We start from the raw sequence: 13,092 nt of genomic DNA, 5'->3' as shown, positions 1-13,092 counted from the left end.
ATGCACCCACAGAAAAAATTTCCGGACCCAATGCTATTACACTTCAATGTATCATAAAATAGGATCGATATAGGGCCAATCATATTTATTATAGAGAACGGAATATTTTAATAAAGTAATAAAAAAAGGGCTCAGAGTCTGAACAAGGTTGTAGTGTTCAATAAAATAATTTTAATTACAAATGCATATTACGTTTCGGTCCTTATTGGACCATCCTCAGTATAAAGAAGAGATAAATTCGATTTAACACGTGGATGCAGGTTGCGAATCCATCCATGTGTTAAATCGAATTTATTTCTTCTTTATACTGAGGATGGTCCAATAAGGGCCGAAACGTATATATGCATTTGTAATTAAAATTGAGAGAATATCAAAATAAAATTAATCATTCTTATTCTCCTCTATCGAATAAAAAAATTGACTTACTATTATATATTGAGACAAGAGTAATTTAAATAAATGTAAGTTTACCTATTCTTGCGTTTAGAATTAATTTTCCCTCTATCTTACAACACACAAAGTTGGCATCACGATATTCGACAAAAGACGACGCATACTATTATTTTATTCTAGATTTAACACGTGGATGCAGGTTGCGAATCCATCCATGTGTTAAATCGAATTTATCTCTATTTTATACTGAGGATGGTCCAATAAGGACCGAAACGTATACTTACATATATGCATTTGTAATTAAAATTATTTTAATGGATCTTGTTTGGGCTATGAGCCCTTTTTTACTACTCAATTTCATCATACAAGCCATTGTGAATATTTTAATCTTAAATGAAAAATTCTAAAATCTAGAATAAAATAATAATATGCGTCGTCTTTTGTCGAATATCGTGATGCCAACTTCGTGTATTGTAAGATAGAGGGAAAATTAATTCTAAACGCAAGAATATATAAACTTACATTAATTTAAATTACTCTTGTCTCAATATGTATAGTAAGTCAATCTTTTTGATTCGATAGAGGAGAATAAGAATTATTAATTTTATTTTGATATTGTCTCATTTTTATACTAAATGAAGTTGTGAGAAATATAAATGTGTCAAGAATATTTTTTATCTCGGTAACAGAAATCCTTTCTGAGGGTGTGGGGTTGCAATCGGTCAGAATTTTATTTTAGGAATAGTACACTGGGGAAAAAAATCTTGTTATGGAGTATTTTTTGTTTCAGTAACAGAAATCCTTTCTAAGGGGGTGGGGCCACAGTAGACCCGGAAAAAAATGGAAAACCTCATTATATATGTCTTAATCATGTAATATCTAATTATTATATCTCTCTATATAATAACATATCTCACGAGATCCAATTCTGTTATAAAAATCGTCAGATCCTCTGAGATTTTACACTTTCCTTGAATGTTCGATGATATCTGTTGAAATCTAACTAAATCTATAAAATATCCTAAGAGAACATAATTAGACCTTAATAGATAATAACATTAAATATTCAATAAAAGTGTCAGATCTCTGATGATTTTACAATCGGATATAATTAGATATTACATGATTGAGACACAGATTAATAAACAGATCGCCAAAGGCCCGGGTCAAGGCGAGGTACGTATAATTATTGTTAACAAGATTTCGTCCGAGATATGTATAATGATAATAGGAACGGCAGAATTGAGTCGTAAACTTTATTTAGATCTACGTGGACCGCGCGTTTCAGTACATTATTTACGCGAATCTTTTCCACGGAACAATATTTGACGAATGTTCGCTCGAATCGTTCGAACGGTCGAGTCAAATAAACGGAAAAGCGAATAAAAGCAATCCGCGGAATGAAGTTGACGCAAGATTAATGCATAAATAATTGTATTCACCAGAGGGTTGCTCCGCTGTCGCCCGATGCCTCCCAGGCCGCCGCTTCCTCTCAGATTCCTCGCAGATTTCACACTGGCAATCACGATCGGCACTCGCGACACTCCCCAGTGAGAAATGATTCGTCGATCGATGTCGAAACGATGTCGAATCGACGTCAATTTGACGGTATCGATGTCGATTCGACATCATTTCGACATCGATCGACAAATCATTTCTCACTGGGTCGCGACACGGCATTTGCGACAATCGTGGCACTCGTGACAATCGTGGCACTTGCGGCACGGCACTCGCGACACGGCATTTGCGACATTCGTGGCACTTGCGACACGGCATTTGCGACAATCGTGGCACTCGCGACACGGCATTTGCGACAGTCGTGGCACTCGCGACACGGCATTTGCGACAATCGTGGCACTCGCGACACTCCCGGCACTCCCGACACGACACTCCCGGCGTTAACCGACGCGAGATCCGTTACGAGAACGAGAAAAAAAGACGATCGTACACGGAAATACGAGCCGTCACGATGGCGTTGCGTGAAACGGCGGGAACGATCCGGCGAGACGGACTCGGAGATACGCGAGGCTTGACACGTCTCGTAACCGAACGCGAGCGTTCAACGGGATGATCTCGCGCGAACATTCCTCTCGCCGCGCGTCACGCGCGGAAAACTCGGATATTTCTGCACGTGCGAGGAGATGCGAGTGTGCAAAATTGAAGCTCGGATACTCGCGGCACCGCGAGAATCTGGCTGCGAGAAAGATTCCGGCCGGGGCTTCGCGCGAGATTTACGCGTCCCGGTAGATCGCCGACGCCTGAGTATCAAATGATCCACGCCGCGATTGCTAAACCTGATCAACGTTACACTCACCACCGTCGTGAGAAGCGTTGCGACGACCGATGGCGCAGGAGACCGGTCCGCTACGTGTCCGCGACGCTCCGCGATGCTTCTCGAACGAACCAACATGGCGCCGGTACCCGGCGACCCCCGCGCTGCTGCGCGGCACTACGCGAGTCGAGTCAGCGACGCGACTTGAATATCACTTTGATATCGCTCGCGCGACATAAGTATCTCACATAAACGCACACTTGAATTCACACGTCTGTTAATGAATTAACGAATAATCGACAAACTTGCGGCTTTCCTCTATTCGAGTCACGTCGGAGGAATAGCGAGTGCGAACGGTAGACGGCGATTTGACGGTCCGCCTGCCGTATCTCCTAGTGCACGCTCGCGTAGCCGTGGCGTCGCTTAATTGCGCGGAGATCGCGCAAATCGCCCCGTGGCGTACGCGATCTATTCCCTTGGCATTCGGCTCACACACTGTGTACGGCGTTGCGTACGTGCCGGCGGCTCGAACGGTAGTGCGGCGCACGGAACATTCCCTGACCTTGGCGCGCAGCGGCCGCGGCGGCTCGAGACAAACAAGCGACGATCGCTGCGGCCGCGGCGGCTCGAGGCAAACAAGTGACGTCACTGCGGCCGCGGCGGCTCAAGACAAACAAGCGACGATCGCTGCGGCGCGGCGGCTCGAGACACGCAAGCGGCGAGGCGCGCTATTCGAACGTCATATTCCGATTAATCTTATTCGCGCTTAAATATGCTATAATATTTGTTCATCGATAGATTTAAATTTGACATTTACACATCGACGGCTTCTGTTGAGTAAAATTCGTACAATCGGATAAATTTCCAAGGAGTGCCGAGTGCAAATAGTAACTTCGTGCAATTATATATTTTTCGCCTTTCCTTTCCTGTAGCGTGTGATTAATGCTGAGGTGTTATACAAAGTGCCATGAAAAGTAATATACGTTTGCTCGTCAACAAATTTGATGTCTATGGCTATTACTGACCAATCAGGAAGTAAGAACGAGTTCGCGTTTCTCTCGTGGTGGCAGGCGTCTCTCGGTGTTATCGAATCTATGGCCACGCGCGACGCGCACGTGTTTGGCATGGAAGGTGCTTGTGACTTCGACTCCGGCCGTATTGCTCTTGAAAAAAAAGACAGGTGCCATATAAATAAGATGTTTGTGACAAATACGCTACGCAAATGAATTATAGATTTTTTGTTATACGTTCTGTCAACGTTCATTTGTTCATTGCGGCTGCGATGAACATCTCGTGATACATTCCAAAAGTGATGTTGCGTCACGATAACAAAGGCATCTGTACAAAGAAAAGGGAAGGACTTTGTGTATATTATTCCACGAATAAAAAGGACTTGTGCACGTGTTTCACTCCGAAGGAAATTGAGTAGACCTGAGCGAGTCATGAAGCGGCAAGAGCTGAAGTCGAAGGCATTTAAACGCGCAGAGAGCAATCTGCTGAATAAGCTGAATCTTGCGTTTTTGAAGAGCTATCCGCATCATGTGGTGCCGGGTTACAACTTGAATAGATCACCGTGTATCGAGAAATGGGACGAGGAGAGTGCGATGGGGCTCTTTCAAGAGTTTCCGTATAATTGCGACTTGCCGAAGCCGTTGCTGCCACCAGCAAGGCTGTCGAGAACGGGTAATTGCGACTGCAGCACTGATGCACACTAGGGGGTCAATTCTGCATCTTACACTAAAGTGAAAATTTTAAGAGCGAGCAGCTTTGTCTCTTTTTAAGGGAACAGTTAGAGGCAAGGCTACTCGCTTTTAGTATTTTCACTCCGAAAGAAATTGAGTAGACCTGAGCGAGTCATGAAGCGGCAAGAGCTGAAGTCGAAGGCATTTAAACGCGCAGAGAGCAATTTTCACTGTAGTGCAAGATACCAAATTGACTACTAGGAATCACTGATGCCTTCTCATATAAATTTAGGTATAATATATACATTTTCCATGTATGTATATGCAAAATGTATAAATTTGTTGATACGTGCACAGATTCATGCGAGAAGACATCAGTGATTCCTACTGTACAAGTCGAAAGCAACTTTTCCTTTGGGAGCTACTTGTCGAATATATTTTAAAAGTTTTAAAGAGCGACTTAAAATTTCTTACGGTCTTTTTAAAAGACTTTATTAAATCCTGATTAGGTCCTGGTTTTATTGAATACAACATTTTTTTCTCTTTAAATGTTTCGCAGTGCTTAGCGAAGAGGATCCAGCCTTGCAGCTCCTTACTTTGAAAAGTCATTTAAAGGACGATATAGATAGGATAATGAAGCATTATGAAAGACATAAGAAAGGTACATTTGTAAAAAGGATTAATAACAACTTGCATATTTGATACTGACTTGACGAAATGTATTATTGATAGAATTTAATAAGGTGTATAAGAAAAGCATAAGATGGAAGAGAGGAAGTAAGGGATACAGCGCGAAGGTGCCTAGGTATATCGCAGATATAGCGGAATTGATTGACATGGAACCGGATCCATATTTTGAAGGGGTACGTTTAACAAGTTGTTAATCAAACTGTCGACAAGATAGTACAACAAAAGCCTAGTACCACAATATATTGGTGCTATATTGGGAAACGATGTAAATCTGTATTCCCAATATTGGTCCAATATTGCAAGATCGACGCCAACTCTTATTTAGCCAAATATGTTTATTTAGCAACATTGGTTTAATATTGTATCGATATTAGACCAATATTCTTATTACATTGTTAAATATTGGCCAATGCATTTTCAATATAAATCTGATATTATATTGTATAATTATTATCGTGTAATATTTATATTTATTCCATGGCCAATATTAGTTTTACGTTGAACAACATCGGCCAATCTATTTTTAATATAACCAATCTTGGACCAGTGTTTAGCCAATGCACTGTGCTACTAGGGAACCTTTGGTACTATCGTTGCAAAAGATAGAAGAAATAAATTACGTACAACACAATGGAACAGTGCTAATAATTTATCTTTTTAGACTTACAACTGGTACTATACTGGTGGATCGTTAAATTACGTTCCGTTGAATAGCTGGGATGTTCTGCTCTTTCCATTTATGGAAGACTTAGGTACTGTTCTAATATAGAACACCTTCATGAATGTATATGATTATTTGTACAGATGTGTATTTCAATCTCTCTCTTGTATGCAAATATTTGCAGTTGCTGCGCACATCACGCCCATGAAAGATTTTATATGGAAGCCGTTGCTGCAAAATTCAGCCAAATGTAAACTGCCTGGATTGCTGTATGAGATTAGGCGAAGCAAGATTTCTAATGACACATGTAGGTGTATCGACAATCTTAAATTCTTAAAAAGGATAAAATTGTAATACTTAGGAGCTTATTTTTTATACTAATGAATGTCTTTGTTTTCAGGTAGAATTTTAGGGAGGCACAAGGGTCTATGTACTCTTTACACACTATCCAAGTCTGAGAATCACTTGATGCTTAATGAAGTTTACAGGCAAGCATCAAAGACACCGTATATCAGTGCTGACTTAAGTTCAACCAATATTAGTCATCATTGCACACTGAATGCGGAAAGAATTATATTTTTATGGGACATAAATAGTGCGTAAGTATTTTTTATTTTAACTTTTTTTATATTGATTTCTTTTCTGTTAATGTATCTTTTTTTCTAGAAATTATATTAACAGTGGTTCTCTACTACATAATAATAAAACTTGTGAGCGTGATGCTTGGGGGTGCATAAGGTTTCAGGAAACTGATCCAAACGTTTTGATTTACGTGGACAGGTGTTGCTTGCATTATCTTGATACTAGGGTAAGATTGTAAACTTATTCACTTGTTTATAGAATAGATATTTCACAAATTGTCAGTGTTATTTTCTGAATTTACCTATTAATAACATATATTTGCCACTTTATAAATTAGTAGAATATTATTGTTTTATCGTATCTGTTTATAGATTGCTCTCAATCGAGCATGTATCACGTTGTGTCCGAAATTTAATTTGGAAAACTGTGAACGTTTGTCGGTGGAAGCACCGAGTAAACATAATTGCTGTCGATATTTAGGCACTTATCATTCCTTTTTACTGTGCGATAATCGTTCTCCTAAGCAGTGTGTACGACAAAAATGGACGCATCAGTTCAAAGACACTCCGCTGTTGGCGGCTGTAACAAACAGGTTAATAATGCTCGATGAGAATTCAATTGTAATAACTAATTGTCATTACAATCGCATCATATCACATATTTGTTACAGCGATGACAAGGAAGTAATTGTTCTATCAACTCAGAAGGCTGGCGAAAACACGATAATTTTGAACACGTGGATGGACGAGGAAAAGTCTCATTCTTTTAATTTGCCTTTTACACCCCCACACATTGCAGAAACGTTAAATAAATCTCAAGTGCAAGGAATGTGCTTGAATCCGTATTTACAGAGCAGATTTGAATTGTGTAACGCCGGCAGCACATTAATCAGTAACGTAAAAAACGCCGAGATATTTTACTTCCTCCAAAATTCTATTGGTATAAATTATAATTTGTCAAAGCATTTTATGCACTATATTAATATTTCAGAATATTATCTTTAAATATATACTGTATATCTTTTTATATTTTCAGGTGACATATTTTATCAGTGTATAACACACGAAAGCACATTAGACAAGTATTCTCCTATAAATAGCGAAGCTTGTTACGCGTTAAATATGTGGGAGAAAGCCTTATCAGCCCAAGCTGAACCGCTAGTACCCTTGAGTCTTACTGATAAGTGCGATATGCAATATATATATGAAAGTAAGGGAATATCTTAATTTTTATTTATTTAAATATACTTTGAATTATTAAGTAACGCAAATCTTGAAAATGATTTTACAGATTTTACAAATAAAATGCTGAATGCTCGTTTAAAGTCTGAAGAAAATGCAGACGACAGTTTCGACCCTACCTGGAAGCAATCATTAGCCAAGTTGGGATCGTACATAGATCTATTAGCGCCAGAACTTCTTGCAGCTTGGGAAATACGCGAAGATGTACTCGCACCGGTAGAAACGATACCATATCAAAAAGTTTTGAACTGGTTAGCATCTTCGACCTCGAGTCATCCTGTCACGCAATCACAGGCCGAGCCTGATATACCTACCCCTATCAATACTCAAGAATTAATTAGTGTGTCGCAAGAACATGATCTCGCGTACATTGACGACAGCAATGTGTTGCAAGAAATGCTGTTGCCAAAAGTTAAGTTGGAACCATTGGAACCAACTCGCAAGAGAAAGCACACTTAAATATTCTATATAATTAAGAACAACTATGATTATTTGAAATTTATATTTTTGTACGTAATTTATATCGATATTGTATTGGCAGTATTTAATTTGTGCTATAAGTGTTATAAATAAGTAAAATCATTTTTGAAACATAGTTTATTTTATTATAAGAAAAATTAAAAGAGTTGCGCATAATATCTGGCGAAACAATGCAACATGTCACATATTTGGATGATGTACAATGTTTGAAATTTCAACGTGATTTATTTTGACTAGCGGTTCCTTAGGAAAGATGGCTTCCATGTTGAGATAAGTACTTTGCTGTTATCTTGTTGCTTATTTTGCTCCTCCTCCATTTGCATCTGCCAATAATCGTCGTTACATGTATATAATCAAATATTTGATTATATATTCTTATCGTATTTTACGGTAACTTACCAAAAATTTTCTTCGATTTTCTTTAAACATTTCCAACGGATTATCAAATTGTCTATAATAATTTAACACGTCTCGCACATCTTGCACATTTGATGTTAATATCGCTGTGGAATAAAATTAAATCTTTGTTAATCGATAGAGATTATAAAAAGTGTTGATCTTCATAAGTGAAGAATATAAACTTTATATCAGTAGTAATGATGTATTGTGCGTGGCGAGCGTGGCACAGAGAACTGTGCGCTGCTTAATAAACACATGAACGAGAAGAGTTTAAATCCGCCCGGATACTGCTGGTTTTTTCGGCTGCTACCTCTCTTCTCGGAGAGAAGTGGCAACTATGATGAATGATGTAAATGCTACATGAAAGTTTCAAGGCGTAAAACTGTAAGATTAATCTTACTTTTCAGGAATGCCGCTAGATCATACAGTGTAGTATCATCATCGTTACCGGTCCAGCGAGGAAGTTTGAATGCATTTTCAGGATGCAACTTTACACTCTCTTCATTCCAGTCGATAACAATAACCTGTAATCATAATGTGTAACAGTAACTGCATAGTCTTCGTAAGCCTAACAAAAGTGGCAGGCATGACGTAGAGAGATGCGCGTTGCTCATTGTATAAATAACCAAAAAGATGCGAGTTTAAATTCAATCAAACGCATCGTTAGTCTTTAATCAAACGTTACTTCTCGAGAGTATCCTAACTTCTGACCTACTCCCAGAAAAAAATTGACAGTCTCAAAACCCTCAGATTATTGGAGGCAAAAAGACTAGAGATTTGATTTGGATTTTAATGCCACTGAATACAAGTCTAACAAGAAGAAATAAATTTTCACAATAATAATTACTTTACTAAGGTCTCGATTGAGAGCACCCAGGTCCTTAACATGATGCCCATCCACAAAACGTGTCGCATCTCTGACTAATCTGTACATTATGTATCCATTTGGATCAAGTGCGTCCAAAATGGGGAATACAGTCTGTAAGTGGAAAAAAACATTTGTTTATATACAAATTTATGAATTTTCATCTATGTATAAAGTTAAAAATGTTGAGTCTAAATTTTCTTTCAAATATATTCGAAATTAATTAACAAAATAAAAATGAAAGACGATAGTTATACCAGTCCTTGTTCAGCTGTATAAATCACAATCTCAAATTGTGGTGGGGCAACTGCTTCTAAAAATTGGTCCACTCCAGGCCGCTTTTTAAATCTCCATCCAGTTTGGTACTACAGATAAAATATACTACAGATAACATATACTAGAGGATGTTTCTAAATAAATGAGACAAATTTTAAGAAATGATCCTTTGTCGAAAATTAAGGGAGGTCCTGCCGTACAAACATGCACCTTTACCTCTGAGTAATACTCTTCCAAAAAAGAGAGTAAAAATGAGGTTGTTCTCTCAGATTTCAGACAAGATAAAAAGGTAAAATTTGGTAGACACTTCCTACAATGAGGACAGTTGTCAATATTTTTTTAATCCTCCTGTATCGTTACATAGAAAGAAAAAAGCAAGCCCTACTGAATTTTTTATTACGACTTTTTAACAGTCTGAAACATGATTATTTAAAAATACAGAAGTGCAAACTACGCTACATTTTAACAGTAATTCTATTCAATGGCGTATATGGCATATGTTGCACACATAAAATGTATTGGAAAAGCTAATTGAATGTTTCAAATAATGATTCTATATGTTTCTCTAGATTCCATACTTCTAAATAGCAATTCCAAGTTACATATATAAGGTTCCTCGTGTGAAATTAATGCGTCGTACACAGTAGACACAGTGAATTACATCGAGACTGCAGAGATTAGATGACTTACTGTCCAATCTGGATGCACAAGGAGGTCTGTCATCTCCAGAACTAGAGTATACGGAGGCTGGATATACGGATGTTTCAATGGGTCGGGTAACAACTTTTCCCTACTCGGTTCTTGCACTAGCTGTAAACATACCAACGATCGTAGTTCGTATCACGAGAAGTATACCCTGACACACGAGTACAACTTGACGTGTTAAATCCATCTCCAAAGTTAAGAGATACGCCGTGTGTAAAGAATTTAGAAAATTACAAACTTATCTCACAAGTGTAGAAAATTGCACGACGACCTGTGGCTGGCAAATTCTAATTAAAGAAATTGATTGCGAAAAATATCACCTCAGCCAGGGTAATATTTTTCGCAAGCAATTTCTTTAATTAGAATTTGCCAGCCATGGGTCGTCATGCAATTTGCTACATTGGTTAATCAATTACTGGCGTTAAATAATTCCTCACGTTGTCGCACGAGCTTACCATATATTGATTTATCTACTTTATTCGATCTATTTTAAAGCGGTATTCATATTACAAGTACAGAATGGAGTTATAAAAGCACCGTACCCTTGTATAATAGTTGAGCTCTCTCTTGACTCTCTTGTAGACCTGCTCGAAGAACGGCAAATGGGAAAATTCATCCTCGATAGCATTTCCATGATCGTCGTAGTTAGGTCTTCCTAATTCGTACACTAAATATGTGGAGCCAATACCCATGAATACACCGAACGCCACGAACCCATAGTTCATCATTCTCTTGGACCTCTCACGCTCTTTCGCCTTCTCCTCGTCCTCCTTCTGCTGCTCATTCTGCTTCTTCTGAGCTGCCGTCTCCTGCCCCAACGACTCGGTGTCGCTTATCGACGACTGTATGTTGGTCAGGTTACTAGTAATCTTCGGCCGATCCGTTGCTGGAGACACGGAAGGGATTTCGTGCAAGGTGAGACAATGTGACAAACGCGCGCATTTTTACGTATACACGAGAGAGATACGTTCGCTCACGTCGAAGCAGGAGTCGAGTACATTGTTTCTAATTGTACGTTCATTAGGCTCGACATATCTCGCGAGAATAATCAATTAAAATCGACAGCTACCCTCGCCAACGGTTCTCTCCGCCAATGTCTATCAAACATCGACATATACATTGACTCCCGTTGACGACGCGAGTGATCTACGATTAAAACGATCGCAGTAGAAATCGCGAGAGCCATGCTTTCGCGCAGAGGTTATAATAGTACTCACTTTCGGTACTGTAGCGGTATTTTTGCGCAGACTGAACGAGCGACACGCGACCGACGGGCCGCCGGACGCTGCGATACGTCGTCCCCGCGCTCGCATTGTATGTTTTACATAAAACTCGCAGACTCCGCGTCGCAAAGGCCATACCTCGCGGATACCATGGGCTCTTCTGGTCTTGGGCGAAGCCACGCTCTCGTGTCTTCTTCCGGCGAGCCGTCGCGCGGCCGGTAAATCCGCGCGTCCATCTTTCCGATCGAGGATAAGTTTCGGGAAAAATGTCACGGCATTCGTCAAATAAGTTTTTTTAACACGTCGCGATAAATTCTCAGGTCGCTCGAGGGGAGAAAAGAACGAGGGCTCTGAGGAATTTGGAAATTTCCCATTTTATTCCGCCGTGTTACCCGCCGCGACGATTTATCGTGCGATTCCCTGTTTAAAATATATTAAATAGAATATGATCGGATCCCAGACATCCCAGTGAACGCCGAGTATCAATTACACTGTACTTCTGTCACAGTTTCTCATTCAACAATGTACACACACGTGTATTATATTACATTTACATTGTTGAGCGAGAAATTGTAACATAAATGCAATGTAACTGACGCTCGATGTTCACTGATTGTGAGATTACATTGGATTACATGCAATTTGAATGTAAATAAGAGTCCTATTAACTTACATTGAAATTGCATGTAATCTAATGTAATCTGATGATATTCTATCTATTATTGTTAAGGAGGGTTGACCATAAAGCGTCCCATTGAATAAGTTGAAGATAAGTTGAAGAGAGAGAGACAGAGAAAGTCTTCTTAAATCTCTCTCTCTCTCTCTCTCTCTCTCTCTCTCTCTCTCTCTCTCTCTCTCTCTCTCTCTCTCTCTCTCTCTCTTTCACTCGTCAGATTAGACTCTCTCTCTCTCGCGCGTGTGGTTGATTCGGAGAGTGCGTAACGATAGACGCGCGCGTACTTCCACCGGGATATTTTTTTTGTAGGTACGGCGGGGTGTCGAACCGTCGAAGATGCTTAGTATAATGTTATCTTATAATAAAAACAAATTGTCCTTTTTGAATGTCCTTTTTGAATTGTCCTTTTGAATTGTCCTTTTTTTGAATGAAAAGAAAGGAATAAATATTTAAAATACATAACAACGTGCGTTATTTCGTTACTGTTGGCCTCAACCACCAGTAATTTGCTCCACTTGCGTTAGTCCGTCCGCTTGTCGAGCAAGGTAAGGCTTATTGCGTCCCCCCTCGCGTGGGCCACCTTGACGTGGTGAGGGGGCTTAAGGCGGGCACTCCGGAGGCCTTCCGGAGGGCCCGCCGACTAAGAGCCCACATGGCCAAGGAGTGGCCAAGCCGGGAAACCGGCCGGGGAGGGCGGGGAAGCGGTGTCCCACGGACTGTTGTCCGGAGGGGCACCGTGGACCCGCGGCGTGTCCCCGGAATCATGCCTCATGGTTTCGGGGACGATCTCCGGTGTCCCGCGGACTGTTGTCCGCGTGGGCACTGGGGGTCGGGGTGGGTCCCCCCTTGCCGGGGCTGGTGGGGCTTTTCTCACCAGAGCTCGGGGGGGGACGGGGGGTCGATTTTTCGGTCTCCCCATGTTGGGGGGGCCGGGAATCGCTCCGCCT

At 40.2% G+C, this 13,092-nt stretch overlaps 2 protein-coding genes across 3 annotated transcripts; one reads left to right on the top strand and one right to left on the bottom strand.

The window, feature by feature from the left end:
- The first annotated feature begins 3,573 nt into the window (after positions 1-3,573).
- Positions 3,574-8,112, top strand: LOC105563391. 2 transcript variants are annotated; one of them, XM_012014958.1, is made up of 11 exons: positions 3,574-4,348; positions 4,907-5,008; positions 5,080-5,210; positions 5,699-5,789; positions 5,883-6,005; positions 6,099-6,297; positions 6,365-6,506; positions 6,652-6,872; positions 6,951-7,219; positions 7,316-7,489; positions 7,571-8,112. In XM_012014958.1, exons 1-11 carry the CDS (start codon positions 4,108-4,110, stop codon positions 7,978-7,980), a joined length of 2,103 nt encoding a protein of 700 aa, XP_011870348.1. In that variant the 5' UTR covers positions 3,574-4,107; the 3' UTR covers positions 7,981-8,112. The 2 variants fall into 2 exon arrangements, with proteins under 2 accessions (XP_011870348.1, XP_011870349.1); XM_012014959.1 differs by lacking the exon at positions 3,574-4,348 and having other exon boundaries at positions 4,914-5,008; positions 5,091-5,210.
- LOC105563392 (mitochondrial import inner membrane translocase subunit TIM50-C-like) lies at positions 8,104-11,676 on the bottom strand. Its single transcript, XM_012014960.1, has 8 exons — positions 11,464-11,676; positions 10,789-11,132; positions 10,232-10,351; positions 9,523-9,630; positions 9,248-9,379; positions 8,801-8,924; positions 8,401-8,504; positions 8,104-8,324 (listed from the first exon to the last, which is right to left on the bottom strand). Exons 1-8 carry the CDS (start codon positions 11,603-11,605, stop codon positions 8,235-8,237), a joined length of 1,164 nt encoding a protein of 387 aa, XP_011870350.1. The 5' UTR covers positions 11,606-11,676; the 3' UTR covers positions 8,104-8,234.
- Between the last annotated feature and the right edge of the window lie 1,416 nt (positions 11,677-13,092).

Source organism: Vollenhovia emeryi, unplaced genomic scaffold, assembly GCF_000949405.1.
Source record: "Vollenhovia emeryi isolate VEMERY1.0 unplaced genomic scaffold, V.emery_V1.0 DF939176.1, whole genome shotgun sequence".
NCBI lineage: Eukaryota > Metazoa > Arthropoda > Insecta > Hymenoptera > Formicidae > Vollenhovia > Vollenhovia emeryi.
Note: the sequence above shows the minus strand (reverse complement) of the source record. Positions and strands in the feature narration are given on the sequence as shown.

What these genes read in the sequence shown, in the direction of transcription:
- LOC105563391 (XM_012014958.1), top strand. Translation starts at nt 4,108, where the DNA reads ATGAAGCGGCAAGAGCTGAAGTCGAAGGCATTTAAACGCGCAGAGAGC. An exon ending in AGCAAGGCTGTCGAGAACGG is followed by an intron (nt 4,349 to 4,906) that starts GTAATTGCGACT and finishes AATGTTTCGCAG; the next exon opens with TGCTTAGCGAAGAGGATCCA. An exon ending in CAAGATTTCTAATGACACAT is followed by an intron (nt 6,006 to 6,098) that starts GTAGGTGTATCG and finishes CTTTGTTTTCAG; the next exon opens with GTAGAATTTTAGGGAGGCAC.
- LOC105563392 (XM_012014960.1), bottom strand. Translation starts at nt 11,605, where the DNA reads ATGGCCTTTGCGACGCGGAGTCTGCGAGTTTTATGTAAAACATACAAT. An exon ending in ATACCGCTACAGTACCGAAA is followed by an intron (nt 11,133 to 11,463) that starts GTGAGTACTATT and finishes CCGTGTCTCCAG; the next exon opens with CAACGGATCGGCCGAAGATT. An exon ending in AGCTCAACTATTATACAAGG is followed by an intron (nt 10,352 to 10,788) that starts GTACGGTGCTTT and finishes GTATGTTTACAG; the next exon opens with CTAGTGCAAGAACCGAGTAG.